At 51.2% G+C, this 18,721-nt stretch overlaps 1 protein-coding gene across 2 annotated transcripts in view; it reads left to right on the top strand.

Annotated features, from left to right (window-relative positions):
- Positions 1–18,721, top strand: part of DNMT1 (DNA (cytosine-5-)-methyltransferase 1) — a 60,728-nt gene that overhangs the window by 31,534 nt on the left and 10,473 nt on the right. For both annotated transcript variants that reach the window (XM_011954870.1, XM_011954871.1), the window contains 16 exons: positions 403–437; positions 760–805; positions 901–981; positions 1,056–1,165; positions 4,897–5,015; positions 5,517–5,609; positions 6,411–6,562; positions 6,694–6,881; positions 6,987–7,173; positions 9,860–9,957; positions 10,162–10,309; positions 11,740–11,855; positions 12,048–12,252; positions 12,706–12,839; positions 14,868–15,041; positions 17,718–17,939. In XM_011954870.1, the coding sequence (XP_011810260.1) occupies positions 403–437; positions 760–805; positions 901–981; positions 1,056–1,165; positions 4,897–5,015; positions 5,517–5,609; positions 6,411–6,562; positions 6,694–6,881; positions 6,987–7,173; positions 9,860–9,957; positions 10,162–10,309; positions 11,740–11,855; positions 12,048–12,252; positions 12,706–12,839; positions 14,868–15,041; positions 17,718–17,939 (2,108 nt within the window). The remainder of the gene's footprint in view (positions 1–402; positions 438–759; positions 806–900; positions 982–1,055; positions 1,166–4,896; positions 5,016–5,516; positions 5,610–6,410; positions 6,563–6,693; positions 6,882–6,986; positions 7,174–9,859; positions 9,958–10,161; positions 10,310–11,739; positions 11,856–12,047; positions 12,253–12,705; positions 12,840–14,867; positions 15,042–17,717; positions 17,940–18,721) is intronic.

An 18,721-nucleotide genomic window follows, 5' to 3' on the forward strand; every position in this document is an offset into this window, starting at 1 on the left:
TCCTGACCTCGTGATCCACCTGTCTCGGCCTCCCAAAGTGCTGGGATTACAGGCTTGAGCCACCATGCCCGGACAATCTTGGTATTTTTGGTAGAGATATGATTTCGCCACTTTGGCCAGGCTGGTCTGGATCTCCTGACCTCCAGTGATCTGTGTGCCTTGGCCTCCCAAAGTGCTGGGATTACAGGCATGAGCCACTTTACCAGGCCTGGCTATAAGATTTTTGATTGTATGACTTTAGATGGTAGAGTGAATCAGAGCTCACCTGCTGGCCCTCTCACTCCCTCCCTCCCCCTTCTCTCTGTTTTATGATAATCACTTATACAAAGTTCTTAACACCGAAGCACTATCTGGGTGTGAAACACTCTTACCCTTTAATCCTCTTTTGTTTTCCCTGTGTAGGAGGAGAAGAGACGCAAAACGACCCCCAAAGAACCGTAAGAATTTATTCTTGACATTATCCAAAGCAGATGCTAATGTTAAAATGAGGGTTCTAGAACAAAAGGGAAAGGTTTTAGTAATTGCCAGAGCAACCTTGGGGAGCCACCTTAGGCTCATTTTGGATTGGGTTGGTGAACACAGGACCAAGATGCATCAGGCAGGACGCCCCTGCGGTGAAGAGCCACGGTGACCTCGCGCCTGGGCCTCACTGCCGCAGCCGGTGCCTCCGTGTGCCACAGGCGCCTCAGGCAGAAACCTCACAGGGGCGATTTTGATACTTTCTGAAACAATTAAACGATCCTGTGCTTTTCCCCCCAGAACGGAGAAAAAAATGGTGCGTGCCAAAACAGTCGTGAACTCCAAGGTAAATGTCTGCTGGGAATAAAGCTGGTGGCGGTGCTCACGAGGCGGCTGGGAGCGGCTCTCTGAGCGCCATCATCTGTGTTCCTGCTCCCACAGACCCACCCTCCCAAGTGCATTCAGTGCGGGCAGTACCTGGACGACCCCGACCTCAAATATGGGCAGCACCCACCAGACGCGGTACGTGCAGCTCTCTTCCCAGCCTTCCTCTGCCCATCCCTTGTCCCTCTGCTCACCGGCCCCGTGTCCTTCAGGTGGATGAGCCACAGATGCTGACAAATGAGAAACTGTCCATCTTTGACGCCAACGAGTCTGGCTTTGAGAGTTATGAGGCACTTCCCCAGCACAAACTGACCTGCTTCAGGTAAGTGCACTTTCGTGTGTGTATGTGTTTTGTGGAAGGAGGCACTTCCCCAGAGGCGTCTACGGGCTCAAGATTACGGTTTTTAGGGCCTGACCTGCAACATGTCTTAAGCTAACACTTTGTGGATAAGAGCCACCTTGGAGGGCTGGGCGCGGTGGCTCATGCCTGTAATCCTAGCACTTTGGGAGGCCGAGGTGAGCAGATCACTTCAGGTCAGGAGTTCGAGACCAGCCTGGCCAACATGGCGAAACGTACTGAAAATACAGAAAGTAGCCAAGTGTGGTGGTACACGACTGTAATCCCAACTACTCGAGAGGCTTAGGCAGGAGAATTTCTTGAACTCTGGAGGCAGAGGTTGCAGTGAGCTGAAATGGTGCCACTGCACTCCAGCCTGGGCGACAGAGCAAGACTCCATCTCAAAGAGCCACTGTGGAAAACCAGTGAAGGGACAGTAGAGCTTTGCTGATTTTTGGTTTGGTTTTTGGGTTTTTTACACTACACATATTACCCCTCCATTCATTACCCCACATCCTGAGGGTCACACGCTCAGATGAAGGCCTGCTCTGTGCTAGGTACCAGTGATCTAGGTGTCGATGTAGCTGCTCAGATCCTGCCTTCACAGAGCCAAAAATGGGTGATACCTGTCGGGTAGGTCACAGCCATGACAGATGTTTAAGAAGCCTGGTGGCATGTAGAGAGAATGAGTGTGAGGAAGAAGTTCTGTGAAGACGGGAGAGGCAATGATTTCAGTAAAAACCTTGTGAGAGAAGAGGCCGAGGGGATGGCTGGGGTGGGGCACCCTAGGTAGAAGAGGGCATGATTACCAGGGCTCGGAGGGGCCTGTGCCAGCTGTGGAAGGTGAATGGCGAGCCTGGTGTGGTGGTGGGTTGGGGCTGGGCCACACAGGGCCTTGTAGACCTCAGCATTGACTCTCGTGTCCTCTGAGGGAACGTGCCTGGCATCTGGCCTGTACCTTCACCGAGGCTCATGTCAGCTCTTTTTTTTTTTTTTTTGAGACGGAGTCTCGCTCTGTTGCCCAGGCTGGAGTGCAGTAGCCGGATCTCAGCTCACTGCAAGCTCCGCCTCCCGGGTTTATGCCATTCTCCTGCCTCAGCCTCCCGAGTAGCTGGGACTACAGGCGCCCGCCACCTCACCCGGCTAGTTTTTTGTATTTTTTAGTAGAGACAGGGTTTCACCATGTTAGCCAGGATGGTCTTGATCTCCTGACCTCGTGATCCGCCTGTCTCAGCCTCCCAAAGTGCTGGGATTACAGGCTTGAGCCACCGCACCCGGCCACGTCAGCTCTTGAGTGGGCAGAGGCCCCGTGCTCTCAGGCATTCCCGGCCCCATTTTGCTCCCTCTGCCTGTGGGTGCAATTACCCTACAGGGCTTCACCTTGTTCTTCATGGGAAATGCCTCAGCTCCAGGAACAGCCCTGCCTCCTTTTAGGCCTGGGTGGTGTTTTCCCTCTCTGTGAAGAGGAGGGGGAAGTGCCTTGGGGACCCCTGTTGGAAACACCCACAGGCAGCGGTTCCTGCGCCCACTGGGAGGGTACCCACATGCTCCCTGTGCTTGGCTGATGGTTGTTCCCCTCCCTCTCCTTCTATTGGATCCCGATCCAGACCAAGATGCTGTTGTACCCATCAGCAACTGCTAGCCCCCCAGGCCTGGCCCAAAGCAGGGCCACACACCTCTGCCTGCTGGTGTGAGTGAGGTGTGCTGTGGTGGGCAGAGCTGGCTACCATGCCCCAGGGCCTGACTCTGGCCTTCATCAGGACAAAGGCTCAGGGGAGCCTGGGACTGGGGCTGCCAGAGTCCTAAGTGTCTCAGCTTCCTCCCTGAATTGAGATCTATCATAGATTTGTTCCTGGAGTGTGGGATGGTGGCCTGGAGGACACTTTACAGAAGTCCCATGCCTTCTGTCCACTGGAGCTGGACTGCCTGGGTTATTTAGGGACTCTCCATGCTGCTGTACTTGGCCTGAAAGTGGCAGATAGAAGCCACTCATGGGTGGGGTCTGGCCTGCGAATCAGTGGGTCCTGCCACTGCCTGGGACTTAGAACTTCTCTCCCATGTCTCCCCATGGAGAAAGCCTCCAGCCCACCTGTGCAGCGGGGAGCGGGACCCCCTCTTCTGTAGGCCCTCCCTTGATCCACGCTGTCTTCATCTATCTGTCTCTTCTTCTGGGCCTTACATCCTGAGGTCAGGGCTGCCACCTATTCTGTCTACCATGCCTGGCACGCAGTAGGGGAGCTCCGCAGGAGGTGTTCAGTTTTTTGTTTGAGCATTTCTGGTTTTCAAGGCACTAAGCCAGGTGAGTGTGGTGGAGGGGTGCTCTCCAGAGACCTGTACAGACTCCGTATGGGGGCTCTGAAGATAGCCCAGCACCTCTGGCCGGGAAAGGGTGATCCTTGTGCCTAGATGAGCAGGTTCATAAGCAGAACCCCCAGTTCATGTCTTTTTCCTTAAGTTTGACATCTTGCCTCTCTGTCTTCACTAAGGAACCTGCTCCCAAATGTCAAGGGGCATCTGGACAGTGGGGTCACGGGTGCCCAAAAGGAGGCAGAAGTCCTTCTCTCCCACATCCCTTTTCACACTGTTCTATAACCTGCTTCATTACTTTTTTAAATTGAGGTCTGACTCGTATAATATAAAATTAACCATATGAGGTATTTGAATAGGTGAATTCATAGGTATAGAAAGCAGGTGGTTGCTGGGGGCTGAGGGCCGGTTGGGAGCAGACTGGAGAGTGACTGCTACTTGATGGGAATGAGGCTTTATTAACATCTGAGTGACGGAAATGTTCTGCAGCTGAATAGATCTGGTGGCTACACTGCATAGTCGAAACTGTTCTAGAAACCGGTATTTCCCGCACTGTAAGTCTGACTGATCTTTTGGTGTTGCTGTTGCAGACACACATACTCTTGATGCTTAGGTGGGAGAATAAGGTAGACACTCCAGGTGATAGAACACTGTCTTTTTTTTTTTTTTTTTTGAGACGGAGTCTTGCTCTGTCGCCCAGGCTGGAGTGCAGTGGCGCGATCTCGGCTCACTGCAAGCTCCGCCTCCTGGGTTTACGCCATTCTCCTGCCTCAGCCTCCCGAGTAGCTGGGACTACAGGCGCCCGCCATCTCGCCCGGCTAATTTTTTGTATTTTTTAGTAGAGACGGGGTTTCACCGTGTTAGCCAGGATGGTCTCAATCTCCTGACCTCGTGATCCACCCGTCTCGGCCTCCCAAAGTGCTGGGATTACAGGCTTGAGCCACCGCACCCGGCCTAGAACACCGTCTTAATTTAGTGTTCCCGCAACCAAAAAAATGAATGTTGGGGCTGGGCGTGGTGGCTCAGCCTGTAATCCCAGCATTTTGGGAGGCCCAGGCAGATAGATCACTGGAGGTCAGGCGTTCAAGACTAGCCTGGCCAACGTAGTGAAACACCGTCCCTACCAAAAATACAAAAATTAGCTGGGCATGGTGGTGCAGGCCTGTAATCCCAGCTACTCGGGAGACTGAGACAGGAGAATTACTTGAACCCGGGAGGCGGATAGGTTGCGGTGAGCCAAGATCATGCCATTGCACTCCAGCCTAGGGGACAGAGCAAGACTGTCTCAAAAACAAAAAAAGAGTGTCGGACTTGTACATTGTCTCATTGCTTCGTGCCTGATCTGAAGTCTGCACCAAGACCCACCTTCATGGCTTAGCTGGTAAGCGTGTGCTTTGTTTCCTGTCCAGCGTGTACTGTAAGCATGGCCACCTGTGTCCCATTGACACCGGCCTCATCGAGAAGAATATCGAACTCTTCTTTTCCGGTTCAGCAAAACCAATCTATGATGATGACCCATCTCTTGAAGGTAAGGAGGAGTCCAGGATTGTTTGGGGCACACTAAAAACAGCCAGGCAGGGTGGTTCACATCTATAATCCTAGCACTTTGGGGGTCTGAGGCCAGAGGATCACTTGAGCTCAGGAGTTTGAGACCAGCCTGGGCAACATAGCAAGAGCCTGCCTCTATTAAAAAAAATTGTAAATATGTGTGTGTGTATATATGTATATGTATATACACATATATACACACACACGTATTTATACATATACACACGCACACATACTTATATATACGTATAAATAGAAATATACTTATAAAGCAATATTCAGCTGGAGCTGCTGCCTCTTAAAGTTAGGGCATGATACTTTGTTCTGGGAAGAGCTGTAGGCCAAGTCACTGTGGTGACTGAGGAGCACCCGACCTGGGTGATGGGATGTCTGCTGAGCTGGGCTCTTGGAGCACCTCTTAGCCCTGCTGGGTTTGGGATGTGAGTCAGAACCCTTGGTCCATTTCCTTTTTCTGCTCTAGGTGGTGTTAATGGCAAAAATCTTGGCCCCATAAATGAATGGTGGATCACTGGCTTTGATGGAGGTGAAAAGGCCCTCATCGGCTTCAGCACCTGTAAGTGTGTGGCCCATCATAGGCTGGCCGGGGGTCTGAAAGGGGGCCTTCATGTTCTCCTTCCTGGGGGCTGGTGGGGCTCTGGTGGGAATTCTTAGCAGGCTTGCAGAAGGCCATGTGACTGTGGGAACCTTAGCAGGTTCAGTTGGGGTAGCCTCTTGTGTTAGTTATAACCAGCTCTGGAACTGACTCTCCAGTTGTAAGAGCAGGTCTTGGCCGGATGTGGTGGCTCACACCCGTAATCCCAGCACTTTGGGAGGCTGAGGTAGGGGGATCACTTGAGGCCAGGAATTCGCTAAGCCTGGCCAACATGGTGAAACCCCGTCTACCCAAAACACAAAAAATAGCCATGTGTGATGGTGCACACCTGTAATCCCAGCTACGTGGGAGGCTATGGCAGGAGAGTCACGTGAACCCAGGAGGCAGAGGTTGCAGTGAGCCGAGATCACGCCACTGCACTCCAGCCTGGGCAATGGAGCAAGACTCCATCCTCCTCCCTCCAGCACCCCCTAAAAAAGCAGATCTTACTGTTGCAACCCAAACCCAGACTGAATTCCAAAAACCAGAGATGAGCTCAATGAAGGCCTACTCAGCTAGTCTTCGTGCTCTGCTCTGGCTGACTCAGACAGGCTTCTTCAGAACAAGCCAGCTATGATGTGTTGTGCCCTGTGTTTCTGACATTTGGGTACAGGATGACTTTTAGACTGCTGGGTGAGTTTGGTAGACTCCTCCCTGCCCTGTGGCCACCGGAGGTGCCATCAGATTCCAGCCCCTTTTTCACACCTGCTTTGTTCACCCCAGCATTTGCCGAATACATTCTGATGGATCCCAGCCCGGAGTATGCGCCCATATTTGGGCTGATGCAGGAGAAGATCTACATCAGCAAGATTGTGGTGGAGTTCCTGCAGAGCAATTCCGACTCGACCTATGAGGACCTGATCAACAAGATCGAGGTAAGAGATCGAGGGGCCTCAGCATCTGGGATTCCCACCAGAAACTTGCCTTCAGAACCAGCAGACACTGTTCTTCAGTTGGATTTAGGCCAGTTTGGCTTAAGCATGAGAAAAACTTGTTCTCTTTCAAGACCACGGTTCCTCCTTCTGGCCTCAACTTGAACCGCTTCACGGAGGACTCCCTCCTGCGACACGCGCAGTTTGTGGTGGAGCAGGTGGAGAGTTATGACGAGGCCGGGGACAGTGACGAGCAGCCCATCTTCCTGACGCCCTGCATGCGGGACCTGATCAAGCTGGCCGGGGTCACGCTGGGACAGAGGTAAGGACGCAGCGGGGACGAGAGTGAAGACTGGAGACTGGGGAGGTTAGAGCATGGTCCTGATCCTCTGTCCAGTCCTCTGAGATGCTGGACCCTCTCCCGTAGGCGAGCCCAGGCGAGGCGGCAGACCATCAGGCATTCTACCAGGGAGAAGGACAGGGGACCCACGAAAGCCACCACCACCAAGTTGGTCTACCAGATCTTCGACACTTTCTTCGCAGAGCAAATTGAAAAGGATGACAGAGAAGACAAGGAGAACGCCTTTAAGCGCCGGCGATGTGGCGTGTGCGAGGTAACCTCGCCTGTGGGGGCTCCCACTCCCCTGAGGTGACCCAGCTTCTGGCCTGATCTGAGGACTGCTCCATCTTTCTCTCTGTGGCTTAAGACTCTGGCTGCTCCAATGTGACCCCTGAGACAGAAATTAGTTAGTGGTCTAGGAGGACCCTGCATGCTTCATTGAACATCAATAGGACAGATGTCCACAGAGGCGTGCTTGGGTGCTTTGCCGATAATGGCACAGTCCTTAACTGACGAACCTGGCTTCTGGGTGACTCTGCTGTGCCTGCATCTCACTGTCTGAAGTCCCCCGTTGGAGTGCTAAGGGAGTATTCACATCTAAGTGGGCACTTTGTCCAAGTTAGATTTGAGGCCCTTAGGCGGCCTTCCTTTCTGTGAGTTTTGAAAATACATGTTTACTTCACTCAGGAGGAACCAGCCTCCTAGTCGTGTGACCCGAAGACCAGGTATATTTGATACGTATTACCTGACTTCCTTTTGGATGAACACTGGCTTCAGGGCTTTGCCTTTGATCCCTGCTGGCATCCTTTAACAGGAGACTGCATGTCGTCACCATTGTTACTCTGGTTTTATTTTATGTTTCTTCGTTAACACACGTGTGTCCAATGTTTTATAATTTCTAAAAAATTTTTTAATTTTTTTGAGACAGTCTCGCTTTGTCACCCAGGCTAGAGTGCAGTGGCACGATCTCAGCTCACCATAACCTCCACCTCCCGGGTTCAAACAGTTCTCCTGCCTCAGCCTCCCAAGTGGCTGGGATTATAGGCACCTGCCACCATACCCAGCTAATTTTTTTGTATTTTTACTAGAAACGGGGTTGCACCATGTTGGCCATGCTGGTCTTGAATTCCTGACCTCAAGTGATCTGCCTACCTTGGCCTCCCAAAGTGCTGGGATTACAGGTGTGAGCCGCTGTGCCTAGCCCTAAAATCTTTTGTTTTTATTGATGCAACTGTTATATGTTGATACAGGTAGATCTAGTTATTTCATTTTAAATATTCTGTAGTATTTCATTAAATGAACATCCTAACTTCTCAATGATAGGCACCTCTTCAGTGTTATAAATATAAGGCAGCATCCTTGAGCAAAACTTCTCGTAAGTGTATCTGCTTAGAAATAGCGTTGCTAGGCTGTGGGTGTGTGTTCTTAAGTTTGATCTAGAAGATTGCTCTCCAAAATGGTTCTATCAACTTATTTGAGTAGTGTGCGTTCTTGTTTCCTCACACCACCTCTCTGGCTTCTTAACCTTTGCCCATCTGGAGAATGGGAAGGGAATTTTTTCTCTCACCATACTTCTAATAAGGTTGAATTTTTTTTTTTTTTTTTTTTTTGTAGCGACAGGGTCCTGCTGTGTTGCCTTACCTGGTCTCAAACTCCTGGCTTCAAGTGGTCCTCCTGTCTCAGCCTCCCAAACTGCCGGGATTAGAGACATGAGGCACTGCACCTGGCCAAACAGGCACATTTTTAAAAGTCTTGTTTTTTGTTGTTGTTGTTGTTGAGATGGTTCTTGCTCTGTCACCCAGTCTGGAGTGCAGTGGCATGACTGTAGTTCGCTACATTCTCAACCTCCTGGGCTCAAGTGATCCTCCCAAGTAGCTGGGACCACAGGTATATGCCACCATGCCCAGCTAATTAAAAAAAAAAACATATTGTAGATGGCATTTTGCCATGTTACCTAGGCTGGTCTTAAATGCCTGAACTTAAGCAGTCCTCCGTCCTTAGCATCCTGAGTTGCTGGGACTGCAGGAATTCGTCACCACGCCTGGCGAATTTTTAATTTTTTGTAGAGATAGGGGTCTTAATAGGTTGCCCAGGCTGGTCTTAAACTCTTGGACTCAAGTGATCCACCTACATCTGCTTCAGTCTCCCAATATACCGGTTCAGGCATGAGCCACCATGCCTAGCCTAAAAGTCTTAATTCACCGTTTGTTTGATTGTCACTAAGGGCTGTGTGATTCACCTTTTTTTTTTTTTGAGACGGAATCTTGCCCAGTCGCCCAGGCTGGAGTGCAGTGGCGTGACCACGGCTCACTGCAAGCTCTGCCTCCTGGATTCATGCCATTCTCCGGCCTCAGCCTCCCAAGTAGCTGGGACTACAGGCGCCTGCCACCACGCTCAGCTAATTTTTTGTGTGTTTTTAGCAGAGACGGGGTTTCACCATGTTAGCCAGGATGGTCTCAATCTCCTGACCTCATGATCCACCCACCTTGGCCTCCCAAAGTGCTGGGATTACAGGCATGAGCCACCGTGCCCGGCCACGATTCACCTTTTTTGTTTTTGTTTTTAAATGTTTTGAGACCTAAAAGTCTTAATTAATCATTTGTCTCATTGTTACTAAGGGCTGTGTGATTTCCCCTTTTTTTTTTTTCTTTGAGATGGAGTTTCACTCTTGTCCAGATTGGAATGCAGTGGTGTGATCTTAGCTCGCTGCAATGTCCACCTCCCAGGTTCAAGCAATTCTCCTGCCTCAGCCTCCCAAGTAGCTGCGATTACAGGCACACCCTACCATGCCTGGCTAATCTTTGTATTTTTAGTAGAGATGGGTTTCACCATGTTGGCCAGGCTGATCTGGAATTCCTGACCTTAAGTGATCTGCCTGCCTTGGCCTTCTGAAATGCTGGGATTACAGGCATGAGCCACTGTGCCCGGCCCTGATTTGCCTTTTTAATACCATTTTTTAGGTGTGTCAGCAGCCTGAGTGTGGGAAATGTAAAGCCTGCAAGGACATGGTTAAATTTGGTGGCAGTGGACGAAGCAAGCAGGCTTGCCAAGAGCGGAGGTAGGTCCGGCCGAGTCCTCCTCCTGTGGCAAAGGACTTGCCAGCTGGTGGCGGATGCACTGTGGAGAAGGGCCCGCGTGTGTGGGACAGCACCAGGATTCCTTCGTTAGGCATTGTCTCAGGGCCTGTCCCTGTTAGGACGAAAACAGCCTCGGTTGGTCTTACTTAGAAAAGGGGCCTTAGGTATAACCAGTGACATTGCAGGTGTCCCAATATGGCCATGAAGGAGGCAGATGACGATGAGGAAGTCGATGATAACATCCCAGAGATGCCGTCACCCAAAAAAATGCACCAGGGGAAGAAAAAGAAACAGAACAAGAATCGCATCTCTTGGGTTGGAGAAGCCGTCAAGGTAACCCTTGGAGCCCCTCGTTCGGCTCACTGCCATGTTCCTGATAAGCAGGTTCCCCTAGTATCTTGCCAACCTGACCTCTTGGTCAACCTGAGCCCCAGCACCAAGAAACCTGCCTGTTTGCCCCTGAGAGGAGCAGGACTGGCCAAGAGACCATGTTCTGTGGCTCAGTACCAGCAAGGCATTTTTGTGTGGCCACAAGGCTCAGTTCTCCTAATGTCCCAAAATGGGCATTTGACACAGTTCTAGGGGCGTCAGGCAGGTGAGCCCTCATAGCTTGTTTTTCTGTTTTGTTTTGTTTGAGACAGAGTCTTGCTCTATCACCCAGGCTGGAGTGTGGTGACATGATCTCAGCTCGCTGCAACCTCTGCCTCCCAGGTTCAAGCAATTCTCCTACCCCAGCCTCCTGAGTAGCTGAGATTACAGGCATGCACCACCAGGCCAGGCTAACTTTTTTTGTGTTTTTATTAGAGACGGGGTTTCATCATATTACCCAGACCATTCTCAAACTCCTAGCCTCAAGTGATCCACCAACCTCAGCCTCCCAAAGTGCTGGGATTATAGGTGGGAGCCACCGCGCCTGGCCCCTCATAGCTTGTTTTCAAGAGAGCCGTCACAGCACCCTCTGGCGTGGGGTGGGTCTTTTGAGGGCACCAACAGATGGCCTCCCAGTTGTTCTGTGGTCATCGGCTTCACTGAGGGTCAGTTCCTTTACCACAGTGTGAGAGAAAGGAGTGAGTATCCTCTGTGTTGCTTCTCTGATGTCCATAAATTAAAGATGCAATCAGTTCACTTAAGCATGAGGCTTGCCACCTGTTGGCTGCCTGGGCCGTGGCTGAGCCCCTGCAGGAGGACAGACATGGGTACTGCTGCATGGCATGAGTACCTCTGCAGGGTAGGGGGCTGGGAGGAGGCTGGGGCCACGAGGCCTTGCAGAAGTGACACCTGGGCTGAGATGGAGACGGTCAGGTAGGACCTAGCCACACGAACACCTGGGGGAGAGCTGTACTGAGGTGGCAGTCAGCTTACCTTGTTGGAGAGAAGGAAGGAGGCCCCTGCAGTTGGAGTGGCTTGAGCCAGGGGGTGACAGGCAGGACAGGGGCCAGGGTTCAGGCTGTGGCCTTACAGACGATGGTGAGGTGTTGGGGGCTGTGCTGTTAAAATCAAATCCTGGGACCCAAGTGGCAGAGCGGAAGTGGGAGGGACGCGAGTTCCCTTGGCTACAGCATCCGGCCGAGGAAGGTGGACGTTCTCTTCTTCTTTATTATTGAAGCCCTTGTAGAACAGGATGTTCTCTTTAGCAGCAGCTCTTCATTGACTTCATGATGAAATGGAGTCATGTCTTACATTAAGTAACAGAGAACAATGCAGGTCAAGGCCAGGAAAGACCCTCAAAATGATCCTCCCCGAACATATGCTCTCATTTTCAGACTGACGGGAAGAAGAGTTACTATAAGAAGGTGTGCATTGATGCGGAAACCCTGGAAGTTGGGGACTGTGTCTCTGTTATTCCAGATGATTCCTCAAAACCGCTGTATCTAGCAAGGTTTGCATCTTTCTTTTTGCTTGACTTCTGCACGTACTTTCTCATCAAGTAGGAGATGCCTGTTTTGCCAAAATAGCACCAGCAGCTTTTTGCCCTAGATGAAAACCGAAAAGGACGAGTGCCGCTGCCCAGACTCGGTCACTTATCTGCTGGCCAGGTCAGAACTTCTGCCCATGCCTGTCTTGATTCCAGGGTCACGGCGCTGTGGGAGGACAGCATCAACGGGCAGATGTTTCACGCCCACTGGTTCTGCGCTGGGACAGACACAGTCCTCGGGGCCACGTCGGACCCTCTGGAGTTGTTCTTGGTGGATGAATGTGAGGACATGCAGCTTTCATATATCCATAGCAAAGTGAAAGTCATCTACAAATCCCCATCCGAAAACTGGGCCATGGAGGTGAGTGCCTGGTGCCCCTGGCAAGCCCCTGCCTTGCCATGGAGGGTCAACTGCTGACGTGTGTTCTGTTTTGTTTTTATTTGTATTATCTTGTGTGTGTGTGTATTTTTGGTTTTTTTGGGTTTTTTTTGAGACGTAATTTTGTCTTGTTGCTCAGGCTGAAGTGCAATGGCATGATCTCAGCTCACTGCAACCTCTGCGTCCCAGGTTCAAGTGATTCTCCTGTCTCAGTCTCCCGAGTAGCTGGGATTATAGGCACCCGCCACCACGCCTGGCTAATTTTTTTTTTTGTATTTTTAGTAGACATGAGGTTTCACCATGTTGGCCAAGCTGGTCTCGAACTCCTGACCAGCCTGGGAGGCCAGGTGATCCACCTGCCTCGGCCTCCCATAGTGCTAGGATTACAGGCATGGGCCACCACGCCTGGCCTGACACGCATTCTTATCTCCCAAGGGAGGCATGGATCCCGAGTCCCTGCTGGAGGGGGACGACGGGAAGACCTACTTCTACCAGCTGTGGTACGATCAAGACTACGCGAGATTCGAGTCCCCTCCAAAAACCCAGCCAACAGAGGACAACAAGTTCAAGTGAGCACTGGGGCCAGGCTCGGGGTCAACAGGCACTTTCAGCCCACATCACTCCCGTTTCCCGTGTGCTTCCGTCTGGTTGGCTTCCCCCAGTGGCCCCCCAGTTTGTGTTTCTTGCTCACCAAAGGCCAGCCTGACTATGGATGTCGCTCAAGGGTGTAGATGGCCTGGAGTTGCTTTAAGTGTGTGGATGACCTGGCATTGGCTTTGTAAGAGGATTCTTTACCCAGGAACAGGGTTCATCTTCCCATTTCAAGACTTCCCGTGTGTTCTTCAGTGTGTGCCCAGCTTTGGCATGTGTTTGGCTGTTTCTTAGATATTTTCTCCTGTAAATGAGACCTTTTATTCGATTCTTTTCTAACTGGGTGACTGCTTTGAGGGAAGCTTTTATTTTTTATTTTATTTTTGAGACAGAGTTTCACTTTTGTTGCCCAGGCTGGAGTGCAACGGCTCAATCTTGGCCCACTGCAACCGCCGCCTCCTGGGTTCAAGTGATTCTCCTGCCTCAGCCTCCCGAGTAGCTGGGACTACAAGCATGTGCTACTATGCCTGGCTAATTTTTTTGTATTTTTAGTAGAAACAGGGTTTCTCCATGTTGGTCAGGCTGGTCTCGAACTCCCAACCTCAGGTGATCCGCCTGCCTCGGCCTCCCAGAGTGCTGGGATTACAGGGGTGAGCCACCGTGCCTGGCCAGCTTTTATTTGTTAATGTCCAATGCCCCATGCCTTTTTAACCTCCGTACCTCACTTTTTTCAACTAAAAGCAGCAGCCAGCACCCCCAGAGGAGCAGGTGGCAACCAGGGAGACCCAGTGAGGCCAAGACGGCTCCCCTGGGGGTATCTGTGCTTCTCCCATAAGTCTCATGCTGGCTTCGGCTTGATCTCTATTTTCATTTTATTTTTTATTTATTTTATTTTTATTTTTTCGAGATGGAGTTTCACTCTTGTCACCCAGGCTGGAGTGCAGTGGCACGATCTCGGCTCATTACAACCTCTGCCTCCTGGGTTCAAGCAATTCTCCTGCCTCAGCTTCCCAAGTAGCTGAGACTACAGGCGCCTGCTACCATGCCCGACTAATTTTTGTATTTTTAGTAGAGACAGGGTTTCACCATATTGGCCAGGCTGGTCTGGAACTCCTGACCTTAGGTGATCTGCTCCCTTCAGGCTCCCAAAGTGCTGGGATTACAGGCGTGAGCTACCGCACCCAACCCCATTTATTTATTTATTATCACCCAACCCCATTTCTTTCTTTATTATCACCCAACCTCATTTATTTATTTATTTATTTGAGAGAGGGTCTCACTCTGTCACCCAGGCTGGAGTGCAGTTGTGTGGTCACAGCTCACTGCAGCCTCGACCTGCTGGGCTTAAGTGATCTTCCTGCCTCAGCCTCCTGAGTAGCTGGAACTGCAGGCATGCACTACCCTGCCTGGTTAATTTAAAATTTTTTTTTTTTTTTTTTTGTAGAAACGGGGTCTCACTGTGTTGACCAGGCTAGTCTCAAACTTCTGGACTCAAGCGATCCTCCTGCCTTGGCCTCCCAAAGGGCTGGGATTACAGACATGAGCCACCATGCTGGGCCTTGATCTCTATTTTTAAGGCTGTCTTCAGGTCTCCTTTAAGGGCTTACTAGTCAAGAATAATGTTGAATTTCCTCAAATACCTGTTGAGCCTTTATAGAGAGAACAGTAAGAGTCTCTGCTGGATTGAGTTCTTCACTGAGCCACTCGGGACTCTTGCTGGTGTGTTCTTAACCGTATTCTAGACTCTGTTTATTGATATCTTAGGGTTTTTGTATCAATGACTCAAAAGTGACTTGATTTTCTTGCTATATTCTCTCTGGGCTTTGGTCTCAAATAAGCGCCTTCTAAATGTGAACACAAAGCACAAGAAAGCCACTTCCTTCCTTCTAGCATCTGCAAATGTTTTCTCTTGGTCGCCAGAGTCTCTGGATTAAGCTGGCAGTAGCTGCTGTGGCCACCACTGGCCACCTCAGGGCCTTACGCTTCTGTCCCTCTGTTTCCTTCAGGTTCTGTGCAAGCTGTGCCCGTCTGGCTGAGATGAGGCAAAAAGAAATCCCCAGGGTCCTGGAGCAGCTCGAGGACCTGGACAGCCGGGTCCTCTACTACTCAGCCACCAAGAACGGCATCCAATACCGAGTCGGTGATGGCGTGTACCTGCCCCCTGAGGCCTTCACGTTCAAGTGAGTGCCCCCTCGGAGCAGCCGGGGCCAGGGTGCTCCAGGCCGAGCCAGGCTGGCTTTGTAGTGTCCCCCTCCTCACAGACATCCCCAACCCCTCCGCACCAGCTGTTATCCCAGCCGTCACGTTGGCATAGGTGGCAAACAGACAACATAAAGCATGGAGTGTAGACTGACCGCGATGCTATTTCAGAGCAAAGCTGACTGTAAAAGTCAGAACTCACTGGTTTGGCTGGGTGTGATTTCTCACACCTGTAATCCCAGCGCTTTGGGAGGCTGAGGCAGCGGGGAATCATCTGAGTCAGGAGTCCGAGACCAGTCTGGCCAACATGGTGAAACCTCGTCTCTACTAAAAATACAAAAATTAGCCGGGTGTGGTGGTGCACACCTGTAGTCCCAGCTACTCGGGAGGCAGAGACAGGAGAATCACTTGAACCTGGGAGGCAGAGGTTGCAGTGAGCCAAGATCATGCCACTGCACTCTAGCCTGGGCGACAGAGTGTGACTCCGTCTCAAAATAAAAAAAGCAAAAAAGAACTCAATGAGGCCGGGCGCGGTGGCTCAAGCCTGTAATCCCAGCACTTTGGGAGGCTGAGACGGGCGGATCACGAGGTCAGGAGATCGAGACCACCCTGGCTAACCCAGTGAAACCCCGTCTCTACTAAAAAATACAAAAAACTAGCCGGGTGAGGTGGCGGGCGCCTGTGGTCCCAGCTACTCGGGAGGCTGAGGCAGGAGAATGGCGTGAACCCGGGAGGCGGAGCTTGCAGTGAGCTGAGATCCGGCCACTGCACTCCAGTCCGGGCGACAGAGCGAGACTCCGTCTAAAAAAAAAAAAGAACTCAATGGCTAAAGCGCAAGGGACAGCTGGAGGCCCTCCCCAGTTCTGCCTCTGCCCAAGGACACCTCCTCTCCGTCCCCTGCTGTGAAGTGGGAGAGTGGGATCTTGGCTGCTGGGGCTCGAAGGGTTGAGTGAGTTGAAAGTGCTCCGTACAGTACCTGGCTTAAAGTAAAGGCTTAATGAACATGAGTTACTTCTTGGTAAGAGGGAATTATATCAGATGACTTATCTGTGTTGGAGGATCGAGGCTCTTCCAGGAAAAACCTTAAGCCACAGATCGTTTCCACACTGATGCATTCTGTGTTTTTGCTAAGAATAAGTGCGTGGTTGGAATCACAGCCCACATTTTCCAGATGCTTTCCCAGCTCACAGTTCCATTTCCCTAGAGCCCCAGCTCCCTTACCTTAGTTCAGTTAGTGTGAATTATGAGACCTGGAGAAATAGGGTCCCTCCAGCTTTGGCACAGTTAGGGTGCATTACCCCCTCTGGTTGTCCTTGATTGGAAGGGGACACCTACCTGTAGTATTTTTTGCCAGGTGCTCCTGGCAGAGTGGGAGACTCAGCACAGAGGTGCCTTTGGGGCCCGTCAGACTCCTGGGAGGCCTAGTGGGGAGAACATGGCAGCCGCCTTCCCTAATGGCAGGCCCTCTCCAAAGAACAGCTTTTCCACACTAGTCAGACCTCATTCCCATTGCCCCAGGCCCCCGTGTCGCCTTAGATTGGCCTTCTCCAGTGTCTCTTCTAGATCAGAGCCTTAGTCAGGGTAGCGTAGGTTGTATCATAGCAACAACCCCAAATCACAGTGACTTAAAACCACAGAAACTGGACTGGGCATGGTGGCTCATGCCTGTCAGGAGTTCAAGACCAGCCTGGCCAACATACCTGTCTCTACTAAAAATAGATTAGCCAGGGTTAGCTGGGCGTGGTGGCGGGTGCCTGTAATCCCAGCTACTTGGGAGGCCGAGGCACAAGAATCGCTTGAACCTGGGAGGAGGAGTTGCAGTGAGCCAAGATCATGCCACTGCACTCTAACCTGGGTGACAGAGTGAAAGTGTCTCAACAAAAACCACAGTAGCCACTGTCTTGCTCACGTGAGGTGCCCATCACAGGTCAGCAGAGAACTCCGCCTGTTGTGTCCCTTGGATATCTGGGCTGCTGGAGTCAGAAACCCAGCAGCTGGGTTGCCAGTCTCTGAGCCCAAGGGAAAGCACACAGGACATTCCCCAGGCAGTGACATGCTCTTAGGTCACTTCTGCTCACGTCACATGCCAGGAAACACAAGATGCCAAGTGGTCAGGAGGCAGGAGCCTGGGGTATTCGAGCAGTGTTGGCCACCACCGTAGCCAATAATGCACACAGGGTAAATGTGTGCTTCAAACCATGAGACTGAATCTCCAGCTAAATATTTTTTTATTCTTCAAGATGGAGTCTTGCTCTGTCACCCAGGCTTCAGTGCAGTGGCACAATGTCAACTCACTGCAACCTCTGCCTCCTGGGTTCAAGCAATTCTCCTGCCTCAGCCTCCTGAGTAGCTGGAATTACAGGCGTGGACCACTGCGCCCGGCCGATTTTTGTATTTTTAGTAGAGACAGGGTTTCACTATGTTGGCCAGGCTGGTCTCGAACTTCTGACCTTGTGGTCCACCTGCCTCGATCTCCCAAAGTGCTGGGATTACAGGCGTGAGCCACAATGCCCAGCCTAAATCATTTCTTAAGGTACACACCTACCTTAATTCATCGGGTGTTTGACTTTAAATGGCTATTGTCACAGGTCAGTCATGCCTGACTGACCACTGCAAGGTGGAAGGTTCATTGATACTAAGTGGGTACTTCTCTGCAGCATCAAGCTGTCCAGTCCTGTGAAACGCCCACGGAAGGAGCCTGTGGATGAGGACCTGTACCCAGAGCACTACCGAAAATACTCCGACTACATCAAAGGCAGCAACCTGGATGCCCCTGAGCCCTACCGAATTGGCCGGATCAAAGAGATCTTCTGTCCCAAGAAGAGCAACGGCAGGCCCAACGAGACTGACATCAAGATCCGGGTCAACAAGTTCTACAGGTCAGTGGAGGCCTCTATTCTTCCACGAGGCCGCAGACTCTTCTAGAAGGCTCTGCCTGAAACGGGGTTGTGACAGCACCCACAGTTCTAAGAGTTAGGTTGAGTTAGCTGTTTTTCCAAGTGTTTCTGATTATCGGTGGGCATTGATAATGACTAGAATTCTAGTTCCCAGCCCTCACTTTTAGGTCTTTATTTTAATGTTGCAGAGCCCTTTTTCCAAAAGAAATCCTTAAGCTGGCTGGGCGCTGTAGCTCACACCTCTAATCCTAGCACTTTGGGAGGCTGAGGCAGGAAGATCACTTGAGTCCAGGAGTTCAAGACCAGCCTGAGGAAATGTAGTGAGACCCTGGCCCTACCAAAAAAAAAAGACTAGCTGGGCGTGGTGGCACACACCTGTAGTCCCAGATACTTGGGAGGCTGAGGCTGGAAGGATCACTCAAACCCAGGAATTTGAGGCTGCAGTGAGCCATGATCCCACCACTGCACTCTGGCCTGGGTGACAGCCAAACCCCGTCTCAAAAGAAAAAAAGGGTAGAGTGTCTGGGCACCCACACCCCAGAGCTCTATCTATGACTGTCCAGGTTCTGTCCCACTGTCCCCACCTGTTCCCAGGTCCTCCTTTCTGTCTCTAGGATTTTTTCTCTTTCCTAAGCTTTTGGCCTATTACGTTTTCTTTTTCTTTCTTTCTTTTTTTTTTTTTTTTTTTGAGGCGGAGTCTCGCTCTGCCGCCCGGGCTGGAGTGCAGTGGCCAGATCTCAGCTCACTGCAAGCTCCGCCTCCCA

This window comes from Colobus angolensis, unplaced genomic scaffold (genome assembly GCF_000951035.1).
Source record: "Colobus angolensis palliatus isolate OR3802 unplaced genomic scaffold, Cang.pa_1.0 Scaffold39, whole genome shotgun sequence".
Taxonomy (NCBI): Eukaryota; Metazoa; Chordata; class Mammalia; order Primates; family Cercopithecidae; genus Colobus; species Colobus angolensis.